Raw genomic sequence first — 22,406 nt, 5'->3', positions numbered from 1 at the left:
ATATTACAGTATCACAATGTTAACATAAGTTAACATAATTATTATTATATTACAGTATCACAATGTTAACATAAGTTCCTTCCTTTTAGCTCATAGCAGTGCCAAGAAGAGTTGGGGTGATTGGATTTCTGCAGAAATAAGGCAGTAGCCCACTCTCCAACTCTAAGTCCACATCTGACCCAGCCCTTGAAGAACACAAAGACCTTGGCCTGTGACACCTTGACTGAGGCACCATGGCCAGACTCTGTCAGGCCCTGCTGCTCCTGATGGTCACTGTGGCCCTTTTGTCCAGAAGAATCCAAGCACGGGACTCACCAAAGATTATAAGAAAATTCCAAAACATCTCTAAATCCTATGTTTACGTGCAACAGGCGCTCTGGTATGCCATGAAAGAATATAACAAGGCCAGCAAAGACTCGTACTACTTCAGGGCGGTGGAGATTCTAAACTCCCAAGAGCAGGTGGGTGAAGCATTTGTTCTTTGCTGTTTCATTCCCTGTCTTCAGCCAGAACCTATTATCCATAGATAGTTATTGCAATGAGAAACAGAATACAACCAAGGGACCAACAAGCTATATTTTATTCCTTATTATTCTGAGATGGATTTGAAACAAAATATTCATTAAGATAATTTAAAATTGATTATAGTTACATTCCAAAGTAGAGGTCAGAGCCCAGAAGGCAGCTTTATGGGACCAAGTTTGGGACAAGTTGAGCATCAGCAGCATGAGTAACCACAGGGATGCATTATAACAAAGCGAGCAGACTGTGACTTGGAGTCCAGCTGATGCCGTAAGAAGAAACCTGGAAGGCCCTTTACAGAAACACACCCATTCATAGCAGTGACCAAAAAAGACATAAGTAGAAAAGTACCTTTTGCAACCATCACAATAATAACCAATTCAGGCAAGATTATCAGTGAATCCTACAACCACTGGGTGAGAGTACTGAGATGAATTGTGTGGCAGGGATTGCTTATTACAATTGTGTTTACAGCAGCATCGCCACAGACACATGAACATGAGCTGAGCCACGACCCTATGATGACTACGGTGTCACTAGGCAATTGGAATTTTCCATACCCATTGTAATGTTACAGGACCACCTTTGTAAGTGCACACCATTCTGTGGTGTATGACTATAGTTAAACAAAGGGGCAAAAGGTATCCTTACAATCAAGACATGGGCTGAGTGCCTCCATTGCCAAATGTTCATCACCAACACTGGGGCAAATTGACATCACATATCCACCAATGTGATGTTCTGAGAGGGATGATCTCATATGTACATTGTATTCCTGCATAGAAAAGTGCCCTAGATGTAATGATGAGAAACAATCAAATCCACAATATGGGACATTCTATACTCAGAGATATTAATGTCATGAAAGGGGGAAAAGCTGTGAAATTGTTCTTCAGTAAAGGATGCTTAGGAAACATGATAACAAGTCCAATATTATCTCTTGAATATAAAAGAAAAAATGATGAATTTTATTTGGACAACTGAGGAAATTTGAATATGGACTATGTAATATAAGAGAGACTTATATGAATGTTAAATTTCTTGAGAGAGCTGATTATAATGTTGTTTGTTAGAAGCCTGAGATAGGGTGCAGAAGAGCATGCTGAGGGAATGAAAATTAGGTCATCCTGACTGGACTTTGAGGAATAAAGGGTGGCAGAGGTAAATAGGGTGACACTGGACTCAGCTCACAATGTCACTGACATAACATGCAGCAGAGAGACTGGAGGTAGATAGCCAATAATCTCCAGTGCACTATGTTGCTAAGATGGGAAGTTTGGTTGGTTGGGTATATTAAATGCTTTTTTTACTTAGAATATTTTCAACTTACAATGGATTTGTAAGGATGTAACCCAGTTGTAACTCAGGGAACATCTGCATAACTTGAATATAAAGCTGTGTTTCTCAGCTGGGAATGGTTTGCTTTACCAGAAGATTGTTGGCAATACCTGGAGATGTTTGTGGTTGTTATGATTGAAGGTTCTGCTACAAGCATCTAGTGAGTTGAGGCCAGGGATGCTGCTACTGGACATACTATAATACATAGGCCAGTTCCCAAACTTCAGCCCCCAAATTTCAGTGGCACCGAGGTTAAGAAATTTGATCTACAGTCATAGAAAATTTCTAGGAGTACATTTGGAAGTTGTTGAATTAAAATTCGAGAGCAGACTCAATTTCTTGCATTTCCATTCTGGCTCGTTGTTGCTGAGGGCACCATAAAAACATTTGGCTCTGTCATTCTGCTATTTGTTATGCATTTATATACATTACTGAAAACTTTAAAAGTGTGTTTTATATTCATGCAATTATAGTGTTGCACTGTATTTTTGCTGCTTAAGATGTCTTGGAAATCATTGAAAGTGCACTTAGATCCAACTCATAATTTGCACTGTATCTTAGGTAAAAAATTTCAGCCATTAGGTTTGTTGATAGGAAAACTGCAACAATGAAAATCCCTATGCACACATTGCTATGATATGCACTCTGGATTTGAATTCCTTGGTTAGAGAGTCATTTGCAAGAAAATGGCAAATTGACCCTCAATAGGGCTAAATCAAGTTTTAAATTAGTATTTATTTTATGATATCGGGGATTGAATTTAGGTTTCTCATTCATGTTATAGAGCAAATCAATTTAGATTCTTGCCAATGCTGCAGGTCTGAGGACATCTCTTGCCCGTTATCACCGATAGTAGATCTCATTTGTCTTTCAGATGATTACCAATCTGATGGATGCGAAAATAGCATCTTGTTGTATTTCTCTGTACCATGAAGAGTGTCTTTTATTGAGTTCATGGGATAATATGTACTTTCTTTGATAATTTTTCTTTTTTGCCTGCATTATTTGTCTTGCTCTTACGAATTAGTAGTTGTTCTTTATGGGCTGTTCAAATTAATTCATTGTTTTTATATATACTGCCAATATTTTGCACTTTCCTTTTTCTTGTTTGTAGTTTGATATTATTTATAGGGTCTGGATTTTTGAAAACATATTGACATAGAATTTAGTTTTTTATTCCTTTAAGTTTTTTGGGTTTTCCATGAAAACAGAGCAAAGAGTAAGTGAAGTAATGGAAGGAGATTGAGGGGGAGGGCAATGGGATTGCAGAAGGAAGGAAATAACTTGAAACAAGCACAAGTATGCTGTGTCCATATCTAAATATTTACTATATATATATATATATATATATATATATATATATATATATATATATAAATTTATACCACAGTGAATTCCACCTTTATGTCATCAATAAAGCCCCAATTAAAAGATATAAATAAATAGAAGGAAGCCCAGCAGAGTACATAATATGTAAAAGGGGTAAAGAGGAAGCACAGGGACTGAAATGGGGATAATTATATTCCATGAATACATAATTATGTCAGTCTGATCTCCACTATTTGTGTAACTATAATGCACTAATAAATATTCAGGTCTAACTATGTGAAATAACAACCATTTATTAATTAGTAATGAATGCTTTTCTTTTAGAAATTTATTAAATTAAAAACATTTTCATTAAAAAAAGTTTTTTTTGAGTTTTTTGTTTCAAGAAGTCTTTTTCTATTTAAAGTATAACTGTTGTAATTCTTCTAAGACATTTATAATTTTTAAATCATTAATCTATCCTGCATTTATTTTTACTTATAGAATAGGCACTAGATCTAACTTTTACATTAAAAAAAGGTCAGTTGTCCCAAGTCTCTTTAGTAAAGAGTCTCTATGTTTTGAAAAGCCAGCACACCATAGACCAAATATTTAAATATATTGAATTTATTGTAGGATTCTACAATATAATTCTCTTCCCTTGATCTGTTTATCAGATCTTGGGCCAGAATCAGAATTTGCTATTGAGTAGAACAAATGATATGGTTTGAATGTGTCCTCACCAAAAAAAAAAACAACCAAACAAACAAAAAAACAAAAACAAAAACAAAACAAAAACAAAAAAACAAGTATGTTGGAAACTTAATCCCAGTGCAATAGCATTGGAAGGTAGGCCCAGATGTTTAGTGTTTCCATTATGATTAGATCGACGCTGATTATGAAAGGGCTTGAAGCTGTGAGTTAGATCGATTGCCCTTACTCTCTTGTGCATTCTTTTGCCCTCTGATGTTCACTGTGAGTGGCTCTCACAGTGAGAAGGCCCTCACCAGATGCAGGTCCTTGGCTATGGATTGCTCAGCTTCCAGAATTTTAAGAAATATATATATATATATATATATATATATATATATATATATATATATATATTTATAAATCACCTAGTCTCAGATATTCTATTTTAGCAGCACAAAACAGACTAGGTTCTCTATGTTATTCTTCTTTTGTTATTAACACGTGTTGTATATAGAGTTTCACTGTGACATTTCCATACATGCACATATTGTGCATTGATCATATCCACCCTTCCTTCTACCCTCTCTTTCCTTCTTCTGTCTCTCTACTCCTCCACTTCTCTGGTCATTCCCAAATAATTTCTTTCTATTTTAAGTTTGTTTTTTCCCAAAATTTCCATATATGAGAGAAAAAATGTGATACTTGTCTTTCTGCTTTTGGTTTATTCTGTTAAAATGATGTCCTTTTAGGACTGGAGGTGTGGCTCAGGACAGATTATGTTCCTGAGTATTTAGCATGCATAACTCCCTGCGTTCAACCCCCAGCACCAAACCAAACCAAACCAAATCAAACCAAACTAACTGAACCAAACCAAACCAAACCAAACCACCTTTTGGTTGGGATTTTGTCTTTCAATATTATATTTGGTTGCATTTAGCAACAGTATGTCTATCTACTCTTTCTTTTTTTCAGAAAAGATGTTTATTTATTTTTTGTTTGTTTTGTATTTTTTGATACCAGGGTTTGATCCCAGAGGCACTTAACCACTGAGCCACATCCCCGGCCCCCTCCCCTTCCTTTTTTGTTTTAAACCTTATTATTTGCCTTTATCCTAACCCCAGATTTAAAAGTCTCATATGATGAGGTCAAGTTCACCAGGTTAATATCCTTATCCATCTTAAAGTTAGTTATGCTTTAAAAGTGAGTGAAACCTGCCATTTTCACAGTCCTAAGTATCTTATAGGGCAGGGAGAGCAAGGGTGGGGACTTTGGGGGCATATTAGAATTCTGCCCACTATACTTATTTTATTCAGTGCCTGGGCAACTTTCCCAGAATCTCTAAAATGTCTATTATATTTTCTTATTTATCTCTGATTGTTTTGGGACTAGTTACTGTTTAACTTGGTCATTAATATGTTTTCTCCTTTAAGTCTTATAGACCTTGTTTTTCTAGTTGTGTCCCTCTTCTTTTCCCCTGTTTTTTTTTGTAAATATTGGTGCATTATAATTATCATAAAAGTGGAATTTATTGTGGTATATTTGTTCATAGACATAGTATAATTTGGTCAATTTCATTCCCCAGTACCTCCTCATGCCCTCTCCTCCTTTACTCTTTCTTTTTTTTTTTTTTTTTACAAAACATGCATGGAAATTTATTGCAGGCATGATTTACTTGTAGCCCATGAACTATGATCTTAAAATCATTAAAACAAAAGGTGCTTCAGAGCAAATAAAGCATACTTCTGTCGTGTAGAAGCTTTTTAAATTATATACAAGCTTATCAAAACAGAGCTAATCATGGTGTACAGATGATATTTGAGTTTGGGTTTTCTTGTCATTCTCCCATTTAGTTGAATGATCTTAGTCCAAGCCCTTCACTTTTTAGGACTTTGCTCTTCTCTTCTATAAATGGAATGAATATATTTACTCATTTGAAAGCTTGAAAATAAATTATTCACCTTTTTGTTTCCTTCAGTTAATTATAAATAAATAAATGAATGAATGAATAAGTAAATCATCCCAATGTCTTGGTTATAGTTCGGATCTTAAATGTCTCCCACAAGGGCCAGGTGTCGAAGGCTTGTTCCCCAGCCAAGGCCCTGTTGGGAAGTGGTGGAACTTTTAGTAAGCAGGCCTCATAGAAAGAAATTAGATCAGTGAGGTGTGCTGTTGAAGGGAATATTGGGACTCTGTCCCCTTCCTCTATTTTTGTTTGCTTTCTGGCCACTATAAGGTGAATAGTCATCTTCTGCCAAGTGTTCTGCCATGATGCCCAAAGCAACAGAATCATGGACTGAAAGCTCTGAAACCATGAGCCAAAACAAACCTTTTCTCTTCTGAATTGATTTATCTCAGGTATTTGTTACAGTAACAAAAGCTGACTAACACACCTGACCTGTATGATTCTTTATTTTTTTTTTAATTTTTATTTTTTTTAATTTTTTTATTGTGGGTTGTTCAAAACATTACAAATTTCTTGACATATCATATTCCACACTTTGATTCAAGTGGGTTATGAACTCCCACCTTCACCCCATACACAGATTGCAGAATCACATCAGTTACACATCCATTGATTTAGATATTGCCATACTAGTGTCTGTTGTGCTCCTCTGCCTTTCCCATCCTCCACCCTCCCCCCTCCCCACCTCTCCCCTCCCCTCCCCTCCTCTCTCTCTACCCCCTCCACTGTATAACCCTGAGGGTCTCCTTCCATTTCCATGCAATTTCCCTTCTCTCTCCCTTTCCCTCCCACCTCTCATCCCTGTTAAATGTTAATCTTCTTCTCCTGCTCTTCGTCCCTACTCTGTTCTTAGTTACTCTCCTTATATCAAAGAAGACATTTGGCATTTGTTTTTTAGGGATTGGCTAGCTTCACTTAGCATAATCTGCTCTAATGCCATCCATTTCCCTGTAAATTCTATGATTTTGTCATTTTTTAATGCAGAGTAATACTCCATTGTGTATAAATGCCACATTTTTTTTATCCATTCGTCTATTGAAGGGCATCTAGGTTGGTTCCACAGTCTTGCTATTGTGAACTGTGCTGCTATGAACATCGATGTAGCAGTGTCCCTGTAGCATGCTCTTTTTAGGTCTTTAGGGAATAGACCAAGAAGGGGAATAGCTGGGTCAAATGGTGGCTCCATTCCCAGCTTTCCAAGAAATCTCCATACTGCTTTCCAAATTGGCTGCACCAATCTGCAGTCCCACCAGCAATGTACAAGTGTACCCTTTTCCCCACATCCTCGCCAGCACTTGTTGTTGTTTGACTTCATAATGGCTGCCAATCTTACTGGAGTGAGATGGTATCTTAGGGTGGTTTTGATTTGCATTTCTCTGACAGCTAGAGATGTTGAGCATTTTTTCATGTACTTGTTGATTGACTGTATGTCCTCCTCTGAGAAGTGTCTGTTCAGGTCCTTGGCCCATTTGTTGATTGGGTTGTTTGTTCTCTTATTGTCTAATTTTTTGAGCTCTTTGTATACTCTGGATATTAGGGCTCTATCTGAAGTGTGAGGAGTAAAGATTTGTTCCCAGGGTGTAGGCTCCCTATTTACCTCTCTTATTGTTTCTTTTGCTGAGAAAAAACTTTTTAGTTTGAGTAAGTCCCATTTGTTGATTCTAGTTATTAACTTTTGTGCTATGGGTGTCCTATTGAGGAATTTGGAGCCCGACCCCACCGACTGTAGATCGTAGCCAACTTTTTCTTCTATCAGACGGCGCGTCTCTGATTTGATATCAAGCTCCTTGATCCATTTTGAATTCACTTTTGTGCATGGCGAGAGAAAGGGATTCAGTTTCATTTTGTTGCATATGGATTTCCAGTTTTCCCAGCACCATTTGTTGAAGATGCTATCCTTCCTCCATTGCATGCTTTTAGCCCCTTTATCAAATATAAGATAGTTGTAGTTTTGTGGATTGGTTTCTGTGTCCTCTATTCTGTACCATTGGTCCACCCGCCTGTTTTGGTACCAGTACCATGCTGTTTTTGTTACTATTGCTCTGTAGTATAGTTTGAAGTCTGGTATCGCTATACCGCCTGATTCACACTTCCTGCTTAGCATTGTTTTTGCTATTCTGGGTCTTTTATTTTTCCATATGAATTTCATGATTGCTTTCTCTATTTCTACAAGAAATGCTGTTGGGATTTTGATTGGCATTGCATTAAACCTATAGAGAACTTTTGGTAATATCGCCATTTTGATGATGTTAGTTCTGCCTATCCATGAACAGGGTATATTTTTCCATCTTCTAAGATCTTCTTCTATTTCTCTCTTTAGGGTTCTGTAGTTTTCATTGTATAAGTCTTTCACCTCTTTTGTTAGGTTGATTCCCAAGTATTTTATTTTTTTTGAAGATATTGTGAATGGAGTGGTTGTCCTCATTTCCATTTCAGAGGATTTGTCGCTGATATACAGGAATGCCTTTGATTTATGCGTGTTGATTTTATATCCTGCCACTTTGCTGAATTCATTTATTAGCTCTAATAGTTTCTTTGTAGAGCCTTTTGGGTCTGCTAGGTATAGAATCATATCATCTGCAAATAGTGATAATTTAAGTTCTTCTTTTCCTATTTTTATGCCTTTAATTTCTTTCGTCTGTCTAATTGCTCTGGCCAGTGTTTCGAGAACTATGTTGAACAGAAGTGGAGAGAGAGGGCATCCCTGTCTTGTTCCAGATTTTAGAGGGAATGCCTTCAGTTTTTCTCCATTCAGAATGATGCTAGCCTGAGGCTTAGCATAGATTGCTTTTACAATATTGAGGTATGTTCCTGTTATCCCTAGTTTTTCTAGAGTTTTGAACATAAAGGGATGCTGTACTTTGTCGAATGCTTTTTCCGCATCTATCGAGATGATCATATGGTTCTTATTTTTAAGTCTATTGATGTGGTGAATAACATTTATTGATTTCCATATATTGAACCAGCCTTGCATCCCAGGGATGAATCCTACTTGATCATGGTGTACAATTTTTTTGATATGTTTTTGTATCCGATTCGCCAGAATTTTATTGAGGATTTTTGCATCTAGGTTCATTAGAGATATTGGTCTGTAGTTTTCTTTCTTTGAAGTGTCTTTGTCTGGTTTAGGTATCAGGGTGATGTTGGCCTCATAGAATGAATTTGGAAGTTCTCCCTCCTTTTCTATTTCCTGAAGTAGCTTGAAAAGTATTGGTATTAGTTCTTCTTTAAAGGTTTTGTAAAATTCTGCTGTATACCCATCCGGTCCCGGGCTTTTCTTAGTTGGTAGTCTTTTTATGGTTTCTTCTATTTCCTCAATTGATATTGGTCTGTTTAGGTTGTCTATATCCTCCTGACTCAATCTGGGCAGATCATATGACTTAAGAAATTTATCTATGCCTTCACTGTCTTCTAATTTATTTGAGTATAAGGATTCAAAATAGTTTTTGATTATCTTCTGTATTTCTGAAGTGTCTGTTGTGATATTGCCTTTTTCATCCCGTATGCTAGTAATTTGAGTTCTCTCTCTTCTTCTCTTCGCTAGCATTGCTAAGGGTCTGTCGATTTTGTTTATTTTTTCAAAGAACCAACTTTTAGTTTTGTCAATTTTTTCAATTGTTTCTTTTGTTTCGATTTCATTAATTTCAGCTCTGATTTTAATTATTTCTTGCCTTCTACTTCTTTTGCTGTTGTTTTGCTCTTCTTTTTCTAGGATTTTGAGATGAAGTATGAGATCATTTATTTGTTGGTTTTTTCTTTTTTTAAGGAATGAACTCCAAGCAATGAATTTTCCTCTTAGAACTGCTTTCAATGTGTCCCATAGATTCCGATATGTTGTGTTTGTGTTTTCATTTATCTCTAAGAATTTTTTAATTTCCTCCTTGATGTCTTCTATAACCCATTGATCATTCAGTAACCTATTGTTCATTCTCCAAGTGATGTATGCTTTTTCCTTCCTTCTTTTATCGTTGATTTTCAGTTTCATTCCATTATGATCAGATAAGATGCATGGTATTATCTCTACTCCTTTATATTGTCTAAGAGTTGCCCTGTGACATAATATATGATCTATTTTAGAGAAGGATCCATGTGCTGCTGAGAAAAAAGTGTAACTGCTTGATGTTGGGTGGTATACTCTATATATGTCAATTAGGTCTAGGTTATTAATAGTGTTATTGAGTTCTATAGTTTCCTTATTCAACTTTTGTTTGGAAGATCTGTCCAGTGGCGAGAGAGGTGTGTTGAAGTCTCCCATGATTACGGTATGGTGGTCTATTAGACTCTTGAACTTGAGAAGAGTTTGTTTGACGAACATAGCTGCACCATTGTTTGGGGCATAAATATTTATGATTGTTATGTCTTGTTGGTGTATGGTTCCCTTAAGCAATATGTAGTGTCCCTCTTTATCCCTTTTGATTAACTTTGGCTTGAAATCTATTTTATTTGATATGAGTATGGACACTCCTGCTTGTTTCCGAAGTCCATATGAGTGATATGATTTTTCCCAACCTTTCACCTTCAGCCTATGTATGTCTTTTCCTATCAAATGCGTCTCCTGTAGGCAGCATATTGTTGGGTCTTGTTTTGTGATCCATTCTACTAGCCTGTGTCTCTTAATTGGTGAGTTTAAGCCATTAACATTTAGGGTTATTATTGAGATATGGGTTGTTCTTCCAGCCATATTTGTTTATTTCTGTTACTAAACATGGTTTGTTTTCCTCTTTGATTATTCCCCCGCCCTTTATTGTCCTACCTCCCACTGTTGGTTTTCATTGTTATTTTCCATTTCCTCTTCCTGTAATGCTTTGGCGAGGATGTTTTGAAGAGATGGTTTTCTAGCTGCGAATTCTTTAAACTTTTGTTTATCGTGGAAGGTTTTAATTTCATCTTCCATCCTGAAGCTTAATTTCGCTGGATACACAATTCTTGGTTGGAACCCATTTTCTTTCAGTGTTTGAAATATGTTATTCCAGGATCTTCTAGCTTTCAGAGTCTGTGTTGAAAGATCAGCTGTTATCCTGATTGGCTTACCCCTAAATGTAATCTGCTTCCTTTCTCTTGTAGCTTTTAAAATTCTCTCCTTATTCTGTATGTTGGGCATCTTCATTATAATGTGTCTAGGTGTGGATCTCTTATGATTTTGCACATTCGGCATCCTGTAGGCTTCTAGGATTTGGGATTCTGTCTCATTCTTCAAGTCTGGGAAGTTTTCTTGTATTATTTCATTGAATAGACTGCTCATTCCTTTGGTTTGGAGCTCTGTACCTTCCTGTATCCCAATGACTCTTAAGTTTGGTCTCTTAATGTTATCCCATATTTCTTGGATGTTCTGCTCATGGTTTCTTAACAGTCTTGCTGAGCTGTCTATGTCCTTTTCCAGTTGAAATACTTTGTCTTCATTGTCTGATGTTCTATCTTCTAAGTGTTCTACTCTGCTGGTAGTATTCTCCATTGAGTTTTTAAGTTGGTTTATTGCTTCCTGCATTTCTAGGATTTCTGATTGTTTGTTTTTTATAACCTCTATCTCCCTGTATAGTTGATCCTTTGCTTCCTGGATTTGTTTGCGTAATTCATTGTCGAAGTGATCTTCCATTGTCTGATTTTGGTGTTTAATGTCTTCCTTGATACTCCAGATCATCTGAAGCATGTATATCCTGAATTCTTTATCTGACATTCCATCTGCTGCAGCTGTTATCTCTTCTAAAGTTGCGTTGACCTGCATTGCTTGTGGTCCTTTCTTTCCTTGTCTTTTCATACTGCTTGCGTATCTTTCCTGCAGGCGCGGGCGGCGGCTCTGCTCTCTCCTTATTCTAATTGGGGTGTCGTGGCTACCACGCCGGCAGGTCACTGGGCCTGTTCTGGGCGCTGGCGGCGGCTCTGTTCTGCCCCTACTCCAATTGGGGTGACGAGTGTACCACGCCGGCAGGCCACCGGGCCTGATCCGCCGGTCGGTTGCAGGTTTGCCTACCCTGCAGGCGCGGGCGGCGGCTCTACTCTGCCCCTACTCCAAATGGGGTGACGTGTCTGTCGTACCGGCAGGCCACTGGGCCTGTCCCGCTGGTCGGTCGCAGATCTGCCTACCTTTCGGGCACGGGTGGAGGCTCTGCTCTGCCCCTACTCCAATTGGGGTGTCGTGACTACCCCGCCTGCAGGACGCTGGGCCTGTTCCTGGCACGGGCGGCGACTCTGCTCTGCCACTACTCCAATTAGGGTGGTGTTTGTACCACGCCGGCAGGCTCCTGGGCCTGATCCGCCGGTCTGTTGTAGGTCTGCCTACCTTGGAGGCGCGGGCGGCGGATCTGCCCTGCCCCTCCTACCACGCCTGCGGACCCCTGGGCCTGATCTGCAGGTTGGTCACAGGTCTGCTCACCCTGCGGACACGGGTGGCGGTTCCGCTCCGCCCCCACTCCAATTGGGGTCACGTGACCACCACACCGGCAGGGCCTGATCCGGGCGTGGGCGAAGGATCTGCTCTGCCCCTACTCCAGTTGGGGTGACGTGTGTACCACACTGGCAGGCCACTGGGCCTGACCCGCCAGGCTGTCACAGGTCTGTTTACCTTGCAAGCGCGAACGGCGGCTCTGCCCTGCCCCTCCTACCACGCCCATGTACCACTGGGTCGCGGGTCTGCCCACCTTGCGGGTGCGGGTGGCGGCTCCGCTCCGCCCCCTCTCCAATTGGGGTCACGCGGTCACCACGCTGGCGAGCCACTGGGCCTGCTCCGGGCGCTGGCAGCGGCCTGGCTCCTCCCCTCTGGCTCGATGACAAATTGAGGAGACTCGGGTGACTGTGCCTCACCCCCCCTACCAGGAGACCAACTGCTTATGTCACCGCTGGTATCGATGAAGTTCTCTCCTCCGCCGCTTTCTGCAGACATCAGATCTCTGCCATGTTGGTATCCTATGCGAATGGCAGCATTTCGTTCCCCTTGCCAGGCAACCAAAGCAACGGGTGAGTCCTGACCGGCCCTCAGCAGGACCCGGACCGAGAAGCAGTTTCCGCGGGCTCCTAGCCCCGGGCCAGGGAAGTTCCGGGAGCCGGAACTCGGCTGCTCCGTGCTCGGTGTAAGCTCCTATAAGCGTAGGCTCCAAGAAGCAGTCCCCGCGGGCTCAGTTCCGGGAGCCGGAATTCGGCTGCTTAGTGCTTGGTGTATGCTCTGATAGGAGCAGGGTCCAAGAAGCAGCCTCCGCAGGCTCCGCAGCCCTGGGCCAGGGCGGTTCCCGGACGGTTCCGGGAGCCGGAACTCGGCCGCCCCGCGCTCGGTGTTCGCGCTGATAAGATCAGGTTCTAAGAAGCACCCAGGCGCTGAACCCTAGCAATCTGTCTGCAAGCCGCAGGCGAATTGCAGCCTGAAATTACCTGCTCTATGGCTGAATGAGCTGCGGTCAGTCGAAAACAGGGATAGTGACATCAGCTTTCCAACATGGTGGCTGCTGGCCTCCTCTGTGGTCTGACCGGTGTGGAGAACCGAGATGGACCGCTTCCTTCCCCCGTCTTGAACCCAGAATTCAGCCCTGAGTATGGTGCTTGCACGGCTGGCAGAAACTGCAGCGCTGTAACCCTGCGTCGCTATCCCAGTGTGCGCTGCAGACTCTAGCCGCGGGGCGATTTGCTGAATAAGCAGTGTTACCCTCCGTGCGACAAACCTCTCGCGTTTGAGTCCCCGTAGCCGATCCTCGTGTGATGGAAATCCTTCCTCCAGGTTCTGGAGCACCCCACTATTGCTGGAAATTCCTAACAAGATATCCTTTAGCCGTCCTGACTTGTCATACTCCCACACAGTGAAGCAGCACACGGGGGCAATGCACTCCCCTCGCCGCCATCTTCCTGGGGTATCCCTCTCCTTACTCTTTCTTGATCCTCCTCCTTTATTGGCCTCCCTTATATTTTTGTGAGATACCTTTTTTTATCCCCTCTTTTTTTGTATGCATGAGAGAAAACGTTTGACCCTTGTTTTTTTGAGGCTAGTTTTACTTATCATGATATGTTTCCATTCGTATACATTCATTTGCTAGTGAATGTCATACTTTTATTATCGTTTATGGCTGATGAATACTGCATCATATATATATATATATATATATATATATATATATATATATATATATACACATATATACATACATACATACATATACATATACCACATTTTCTTTACCATTCATCTGTTAAGGGGCTGGTTCCATAGCTTGGCTATTGTGAATTGCACTGCTTTAAACACTAGCATGTGTGTATAAATATAGAATTCTGATTTTAGTTTTTTTTTTTTTTGGATAAATACCAAGGAGTGGGATAGCTGGGTCATATGGTGGTTGTTGCACCTTTCTCAAAAATAAAAAGCCCATATTTCATGTTGCATAACTACATCTCTCCAAGAGGCCCTCCTTGGGTAGAAGGAGGGTTGGCTGGGGGCTCAGTGCTGGTAGGATGTCTAGGAAGTAGGGCTTTTAGAGGCTCCATTACATGGACTGTGGTATGGATTACTGAAATTGACAAAAGATGGAAGGTCTTAGGAAAAATCAATCCACTCTATGAAAGTTTCAGTTCTAGAACATGTCAATATCCCCTCAATATTTATTGATTAGGTGTGAAGATGAAAAAACTGTTATGTATTTCTTAAACCTCAAAAAGTAAACTATTAGTTTTTTCATGGGGATTTTTTTTTGTGGGGGGGGGGAAGATAGTTTTCTTGCTTTATCCTGGGGACTGTTGCCATTACTTTAAGATTAAAAAACATAATGAGAAAGAAAGAGATATAAAGGTAAGAATCCCTCCAAATTATCCCCAAACTTCTGGAAAAGACATGTAGAAGAGAGGGAAGACATGGAGACATTCTTGCCCTAGGCAGCCAATTGTTTACCAGAAGTGATAATTGATACCATTTTCTTTTTTGATGTTTAGTTTTTAATTACTCATTGACAGGTAACAGATAGTTTGGAGTACTATATTGAAGCCAAAATTGCCCGAACAATGTGCAAGAAAACTTCAGGAGAAAATGAAAACTGCTTATTTCAACAAAATCCTGAAATGCAAAAGGTATGTGGCCAAGACAAAGGGAGTGATAGCCCTAGTTAGATTTGTGTACCAGGCAAAGAAAATTGACTGGACCAATTCTACTTTATTTTCTAGTTCCCTTTTCATTGCAAATTTATTTATTTGTTCACTGTGGTGAGGATCGAATCCAGGGCATCTGCTAGGCAAGTGCTTCACCAATGAGCCACATCACCAGCCCTCTAGTTTGCATTTTAAGCCAAGTTCTGATCATATTCAGGACCTAGGACAGCCAGGTTCTAGACCTGGGGCACTGAATCTATGATCTATTGTTACTTCTAACCTCCTCCACCCCACCAATACACGCACATACGTGTACACACACACACACACACAGACTAAAAGCAAAACCAACTCAATATTTCTCACTATTTGAGTTGTGCTGTTCAATTACTCCTCCCCCTGTGCTGTGGTATGTGCTGGTGCAAGCATGTCCCAGATGAGTGGTTTGCTCACATCTGGTAACAGGGGATAAGCAAGTATGTCTCACACTGCTCAGGTCTCTTGTAGAGTGACCTGTTGTCCTGTCCAGATTGAGGTATTTCCTGGGATATGGACCTTTCATTGCTAACACCAGGGAAATTTTAGCCAAACCAGTAATGTCCCAAGGAAATTTGTATTTTAAAGAACTTCTAAGAATAGTTAGGCAGACCCTGCTACAGTACTGATAGAGAAGCAATGGATGGCAGCCATCTTGGTGGATTACCTCTTCCAGGCATGACCACCCCCAGTCCCTAAAATACTTGAAAGAGGATTTGTCTCAGTGCAGGTCTCCACAAGCTTGGGAACACAAGGAGGAACTCTTGATGGATACCCGTAGTCTAGCTGCTGTGTGAAAGGGCCTGAGGCTGTAGATGGCCTTTTTCACCAACTTGGCTTCCTGTGTCAGTCTTCTGCTTCTTAATATTAGAGGTGAGGGACCATCCTAGCTGAATCCAGGTCTTGTCAGGCCTTGTGCCCATATAGAGACAGTAACAAGGGGCCATCCTTAATCAGACATTTCCTTACTCTCCTCATGTTTCATTGGCAGGGACATTTTATGTTTAGATTTAATCCCTTTAAGTAACAAATATTTTCTAAAAATGAATTATTATAAAAATATAAGAAATGAAAGTGATGCTATGCCCCTTTGGGCCCTTGATGTTGTCCCAACTCTGATCCATGCTTAGGAGTTACCAGGGATATATACCATTTGTGTAGACAGTGATTATTGCACTATCAATGTGCCTATGTGGATAGAGCTTTTCTTCTCTTTCCTTTTTTCTTTTTAGTAACTGCTGACCTACACTGTATTTTGATGTGACTTCCTTTTCACATTTGTCTTGTCAATCTTCTCATTGATTATTTCCAATTTTTCACTTTTATAAGTGAAGCTGCATTAAAAATCTTTATACACATTATATTCCTGTGCCTTATGTATTTTTTGCATATTTTGCATATACCTAAACTGGCACGAGATATGGCTAGGCATAAGTAATGGAACATTAGTGCTTGCCAAAAACTACTCAGACATGCTACAATAAAAAAATATTTTAATGAATCATAAATATCACATTAGGATGCCAAAGTTCAAGTGAATGGCTGCATCTAGAGAGTGAATTTTTGTTATCAGCTATTAGAAATAGCTTTAAAAAGTAATGCTTCAAAAATTTAGGTAGGTACAGAGAATAATATATTACATACCCATGTTCCTATCACATAGATTTTACAACTATTATCATTTTATCAGATTAATTTTAAATATTTATTATTTTTATTTATTTTTTAAGATAGATCTTATTGTTTATATTTAAGATATGTCATATGATGTTATAGGACATATATAGATAGTAAAATGGATACTATCATGAAATAAGTAAATATGTCTCTACCACGCGGCCTGCGCAATGGTTTCATTAATGAGGTTCTAGGCATAAAGTTAGTTAGAAGAGATCGAAATAAAACACACAGACTCAGTTACCTTATTTCTATTGCCAGGTCCGAGACGGCTCCCCTCTCTGGCTCTGACCTCTAACCGCCCAGCAGGGCAGCAAGGATTACTCAGGGCTAGCAGGAGAGAGAGAGAGTGAACACGCCAGGGAGTAGCCTTTTATTGGGGAACAAGAAATTCAGGGGATAATTCCATCCAATGAAGGTTGAGGGGGGACTGCACTCCAAGGTCAGGGTCAGTGATTGGGCCCCCGGGGTCAGTGGTCAGTCACACCCCCACACGGACGGGTTCTCTCATCAGGAAAGGGCCGGGAAAATTCTGACACAGCCAGAAGCCTCAGACCCTTAACGGGAGTCGCCCAGTCACGTGTCAGGATGGCTTCCCACATATGTCCATTATTTTACATATCCATTTTCCTTTTCATGGTATAAAGAACTAAAATAAAATAATTTAGCAGGAATCACAAATAAAGTTTAATCTTAAAACTATAATCCTCACATTGTACATTAGCTCTCTAGACTTGTTCAGTCTACATAGCTGCTATTTTTGTAACTTCTAACATATGTCTTCCTATTTTTTCCCTGCCTCTGGGTAATCATTGTTATATTCTCTATTTCTGTGTATAAGTGATCATTCCAATATTTTTCTTTCTGTATTGGACTTATTTATTTAGAATGTCTTCCATATCTACACATGTTGTGGAAAATGGCAGAATCTCCTTTTTAAAGTCTAAATAATATTCTATTGTCTTTATATTCCAAGATTTTCTTACCCACTCATCCATTGGTATATACTGGCCTGTTTTCATATCTTGGCCATTGTGAATAACACTGCAATAAACACAGGAGTGCAAGTGTCTTTATGAGGTGGTGATTTCATTTCCAGAGATTATTGGGTCATCTGGAGCTCTAATTTGAATTTTTTGGGGAACCTCCATACTGTTTTCCATGATGGCTGTACCAATCTACCTTCCTACCTACAGCATACAAGACTCTCTTTTTTCCACATCCTTGGCAGAATTGGTTGCCTCCTGACTTTTTGATAATTGTCATCCTAATGTGTTATTAAATATTTATTTAAGAGGAAATATGTTATACATCTATTCCACTTTCCCTCTCAAAGATAACCAATATTCCAAAATTGGTAAGTAACATTCTTATCCATGTTTTAAAACTTAAAAAAAAGAAAACTATGTATGTAGGGTCTTTGTATATTTTTCAAAATCAAATGATTTTGTAAGTTTCTTTTTTTTATTCCCTATGCTTTCAGATCTATTTGTGTTGCTAGTATTTATTAAGCCAAATAATTTCTTGGACCGATTGATACATATGAACATTGTCCAAAATAATTTTTATTACTGTATATTAAGTTATCACATGACCATATGACATTGTATTTAGCTATTTCCCTATTTTGGCAGCTTTTGAGTATTTTCAGCTTTTCTCTTTTAGGAGCAATGCAACTGCGAGAGTCCTGCTGACATTCCCAGGGGATGAGAATCTCCCCAAGGATGAGATTGGGAGTAGAGCTTGGATAAATTCAGTGTTAATATGATTGGCCACACTTTACTGTCCAAGGTGGTTAAACCAACACATTCTATCAGTGGTATAAGCAACAGATCATTTCCCCCTTTGCCTTGTCTACTTCTAAAATTGGTGTTAGGGTCATAAGTTTTTCTTATGTGCATGTGTGAAATGTCATCTTCTCATCATTTCACTTTGGGTCTCCCTGATTTTCAACGAGATGAGAAATGTGTTGACATTCCTAGCTTTTCACTTCTAAGACTTGAAAAGTTTAATATGCTTTTCCCTGGGGGAATCAGATGGCCTTTAACTAGAGCTGTAGCCTTAGGTGGTGGAGGATCCTGTGATTCCCTGACCTCACTCTCCTCCTGGCTCTTAGTTTCCTGCCTTTATATTCCCTTGACCAAACCCACCTTGAAGCCAGAGGATGCCCATGACACAGAGCATAGAAGTCATAAGTCAAGGGTGCCCATTGCCATGGTCATAGTGGTTAGAGATTGATGTCACCCCTTTGAAAGATTAGACGGCAAGAGTACCTATTGGTGAAGCCCATAGTAGTCACCCTTGAAAGATGCCAGGTGGAGAGACAATGGACAAAAAGTGTCTCAGGGCAGAGGCAGAGACATGAGATCAGTGTGAAACCCTCAGGTCTACTGGAATACCTCAGCTGAGAGACGACATTGGTTGAGTTGGTGTAGATGATCAGGTTCTGGATGCCTATGAAAGTCTTGGTCAGAATTTAATGATGCATTGACAATGGTGCACAAGAAGGGGAAAATCAAGGATGACTTCAGGTCTGAGGGGTCTGGAGCGAGTTTACTGTCTTGGTTTTTGTTACAAGAAATCCACTTTCATCCCCCTTTTTTTTGGTCACGAGGTAGTTCTTGTCTGTCCTTACCCTTGTATATGAGCTTTTCTTTTTCATCTACAGAGCTGCTGTAGATTTGAACTGAACTGTTTCCTTGGGCTATGTATTATATAAGGATTTCAGAAGGCTAAACATCTAGGATCATTGGAAGATAAATTTCAAAGCTTGATATTATTTTAAGTAGCTATTAATCTAGAGAATTAATGAGGAATATTTTGAAAATATAAAAAATATTAAATATACTGAAAGCAACAATACTCTTATGTAACGCTTACCATTGTCAATGTATTTTTATATATTCTACTTTTCTCTCCCTTTTTTGGTACTGGGATTGAACCCAGGGCCTTGCGTATTACAAGCAAGCACTCTACCACTGAGCTCCACCCAGGCCCATTTATTTTATATTATATTTATATTTTGGGTAGTTAGTAGCATAACAAACACCATTTCATAAGTCTAGCTTTTGGTTTAATAATAAAAGCTAAGCACTTCTTAAACTATAAAATTACTTGAGATCATAATGTAGTGAAACTACCTGATTTCATTTTATGGTGCTTTCACATATTATTTAGACAATTCCCAATGAATGAGTTACTTAAGTTTTCTTCCCCACCAAGTTTTAGCTATTAAGAACATTATGATACTTCTATGTGTGTGTGTATGGAAAGCACCAATCAGAGATGGATAAATGGATGAGTAAGAGGAGTATCAGTGGAGTGCAGGGGGTTGGTCAGGAGGGGGCAGTGAGGAGAAATAGGGACTGAAATGGAGTGTGTCAGATTCCATACATGTATGATTTTGTTGGTATGAACCCAGCTACTATACATAGGTATAATTCTCTACTAAAAAATATACATAAACAGAACAGTGTAATAAAAATACTCTTTAAAAATTCTTTTTGTGTGTATATCTTATTATTGTTTCCTTGTAGGCAAAATTTCCAGAGATTGAATTATTTATGCAATGTTTTTCTACCTTTTAAGGACATTTAATATACATTGCAAAACTACCCATAAGGACTGGTCTTGATTATTATTTTTTTTAGTTCTTCTCCCTAGGCTGGTCCAGAAATTATTCAGTTAGTTAGTTAATCCTCTGATAAGTCCAGCACTCACTATCTCCCATCCCACCACCAATCAGTGCTTACCAATACTGGACGTTCTTCTTCTCCCTCTGTACACTACAGAGAAGACTCTGGTCTTTCATTGCCTGTCTGGGTTGCTTGTGGCTTGTCTTATTTTACCTCTCAAACTGTTCCTATACCTTTATATCTTGTACAACTTTACCTCTACTTGATGCTGCCATTCATGTTCACCTCGATGTCTTGCCAATATTCTTTATATTTTTATTCTAACTAAATGAAGATTTTAGGAAAGATAAGAAGAAAACAAGTGTGCTCATTCCCATCATAAGCCTGAAGATCCAATTGCTCTTCAGGATTATGGGACTAGATCTATGTGTCTATTCCCAGCTCTATAGCTACAAGCTTTTATTTTATTTTATTTTTAAAATTTCTGGTCAAATTTTGATCCAGCTTTCTGAAGTATGCAGGATCCTGTACTCTCCTTCTCCTTCTCCTCCTTCTACTTCTCCTTCTTCTTTTATAGTGGGGATTGAACCCAGGGCTGCTTAACCCAAAGTCACATCCCCAGTCTCTTTATTTTTTTTATTTTGAGTCAAAGTCTTGCTAAGTTGCTTAGGGCTCTCTTTAGGTTACTGAGGCTGGCTTTGAATTTGTGATCCTTTTGCCTCAGCCTCCTGAATCGCTGGGATTACAGGCTTGCACCACCATGCCTGGCTCCTATGCTATTCTTGTAACATTGGTTCCCCAGGGTAGGATGGAGTGGGCCCTCAATGCAGCATGGGGTCTCCATGGGCTACAGGAAAGTCAGTGTGGCTGAACACAAGGATTTCCAAAGGATAAGTAGTTCCTGGTCTCAGGCCCTTGCTCTCCTTGAGCAAATAAAGCCACACTTATGGTGTCTCAGATCACAGGGGCATGAATTAATGAGGACCCATTTTACTGAGTGAGGCTGGCACTTCTCCTAAGGTATACAGTCTGTGGACTCTGGTGAATTTTGTTGATTCAGACAGCATCTTAACTTTCCTGAGGCAAATTTTGGGACTGGAAAAAAGGAGTGCCTATTTTTGTTCTCCTTTTCCCATTTGTTTTCATACCAGCTAATTTCTCTTTTTGTTTCTTTTAGGTGTATTTTTGCACTTTCATTGTTAGGTCCAAGCCATGGAAATTCGAACTCAACATGCTGAAGGAACAATGCAAAGATGTCTAGCATATTCTGCCACACTCAGTTCCATTTTAAAGAAGTAAAGGCACTTGCAAGACATTTGAACACCACAGCTGACTCCTTGACTTCTTTTTGTGGCCTTTTGCTTTTTTTTTATTTTCCAGGGTCTATTGCTGAGAATGTGTGATGGTTTTTATAGGATGGCAACTTCATCTACTAGCAGTGACAATCTACAGCCAGTAAAATAGCTGTTTCTACACCTCACCAAGCTCTGAATACAAATTACCTTTCACTGATGATTTTTCCTGGGAAATTACTCTCAATTGCCTGAAGCATGGTGGATATTTCTGTAAGTTTCAGAAAGTCTGACTACCTGGAGAGTGACTAGCCACGGATTCCACAGAAATCTCCCTGCCCAAGACCAGAGCTCAAGGGCTTAGGAACACTTGGTTACAAACCCAAGAACAATTAGAAGTCCAGAATGGTCTATTTGGAGATTTGAGTTGGTTTCAAGTTGAAGCAGGAAAGTTCAAGAATAATTTAGGTGCCTGGAGAATAAGCTCTCTCTCTCTCTCTCTCTCTCTCTCTCTCTCTCTCTCTGTGTGTGTGTGTGTGTGTGTGTGTGTTGGTGTGTAAGTATGTGTCTGCAGTTGGATATATCAGTTATCTAATTCTGTAGGAGGAATCAGCTAGACATTTAATGGCTTAAGCAATCTATTTATGTATCTCATGGTATCTGAGAATCAGGAATCTAGAGGTGGCTGGGTTTGGCTGAGTGGTTTTAGAATTCACCTCTCATAATGTTACACTCAGACATTGACTATGCTGCCATCATCTGAAGGTTTAATTGTCTAAAAAAATCCACTTTCAAGATGGCTTATTCATGTGGCTGCAGGTTGGCAGTGGTTATTAATCAGAAGTCTCTGTTCTCATCCATGTGGGCCTCTCCACAAGGCTACATGAG

General features: G+C 39.6%; 1 protein-coding gene across 1 annotated transcript; it reads left to right on the top strand.

The window, feature by feature from the left end:
* Positions 1-233: 233 nt before the first annotated feature.
* Positions 234-21,487, top strand: LOC114106819 (cystatin-13-like). Its single transcript, XM_027953974.1, has 3 exons — positions 234-461; positions 14,747-14,860; positions 21,404-21,487. Exons 1-3 carry the CDS (start codon positions 234-236, stop codon positions 21,485-21,487), a joined length of 426 nt encoding a protein of 141 aa, XP_027809775.1.
* The last annotated feature ends 919 nt before the right edge of the window (positions 21,488-22,406 follow it).

Source organism: Marmota flaviventris, chromosome 2, assembly GCF_047511675.1.
Source record: "Marmota flaviventris isolate mMarFla1 chromosome 2, mMarFla1.hap1, whole genome shotgun sequence".
NCBI lineage: Eukaryota > Metazoa > Chordata > Mammalia > Rodentia > Sciuridae > Marmota > Marmota flaviventris.
Note: the sequence above shows the minus strand (reverse complement) of the source record. Positions and strands in the feature narration are given on the sequence as shown.

Bases quoted from the DNA above. Each gene is read 5' to 3' on its own strand.
- LOC114106819 (XM_027953974.1), top strand. From the start codon at position 234: ATGGCCAGACTCTGTCAGGCCCTGCTGCTCCTGATGGTCACTGTGGCC. The intron at 462-14,746 runs GTGGGTGAAGCA...ACTCATTGACAG, and splicing joins TTCTAAACTCCCAAGAGCAG to GTAACAGATAGTTTGGAGTA. The intron at 14,861-21,403 runs GTATGTGGCCAA...TGTTTCTTTTAG, and splicing joins AAAATCCTGAAATGCAAAAG to GTGTATTTTTGCACTTTCAT.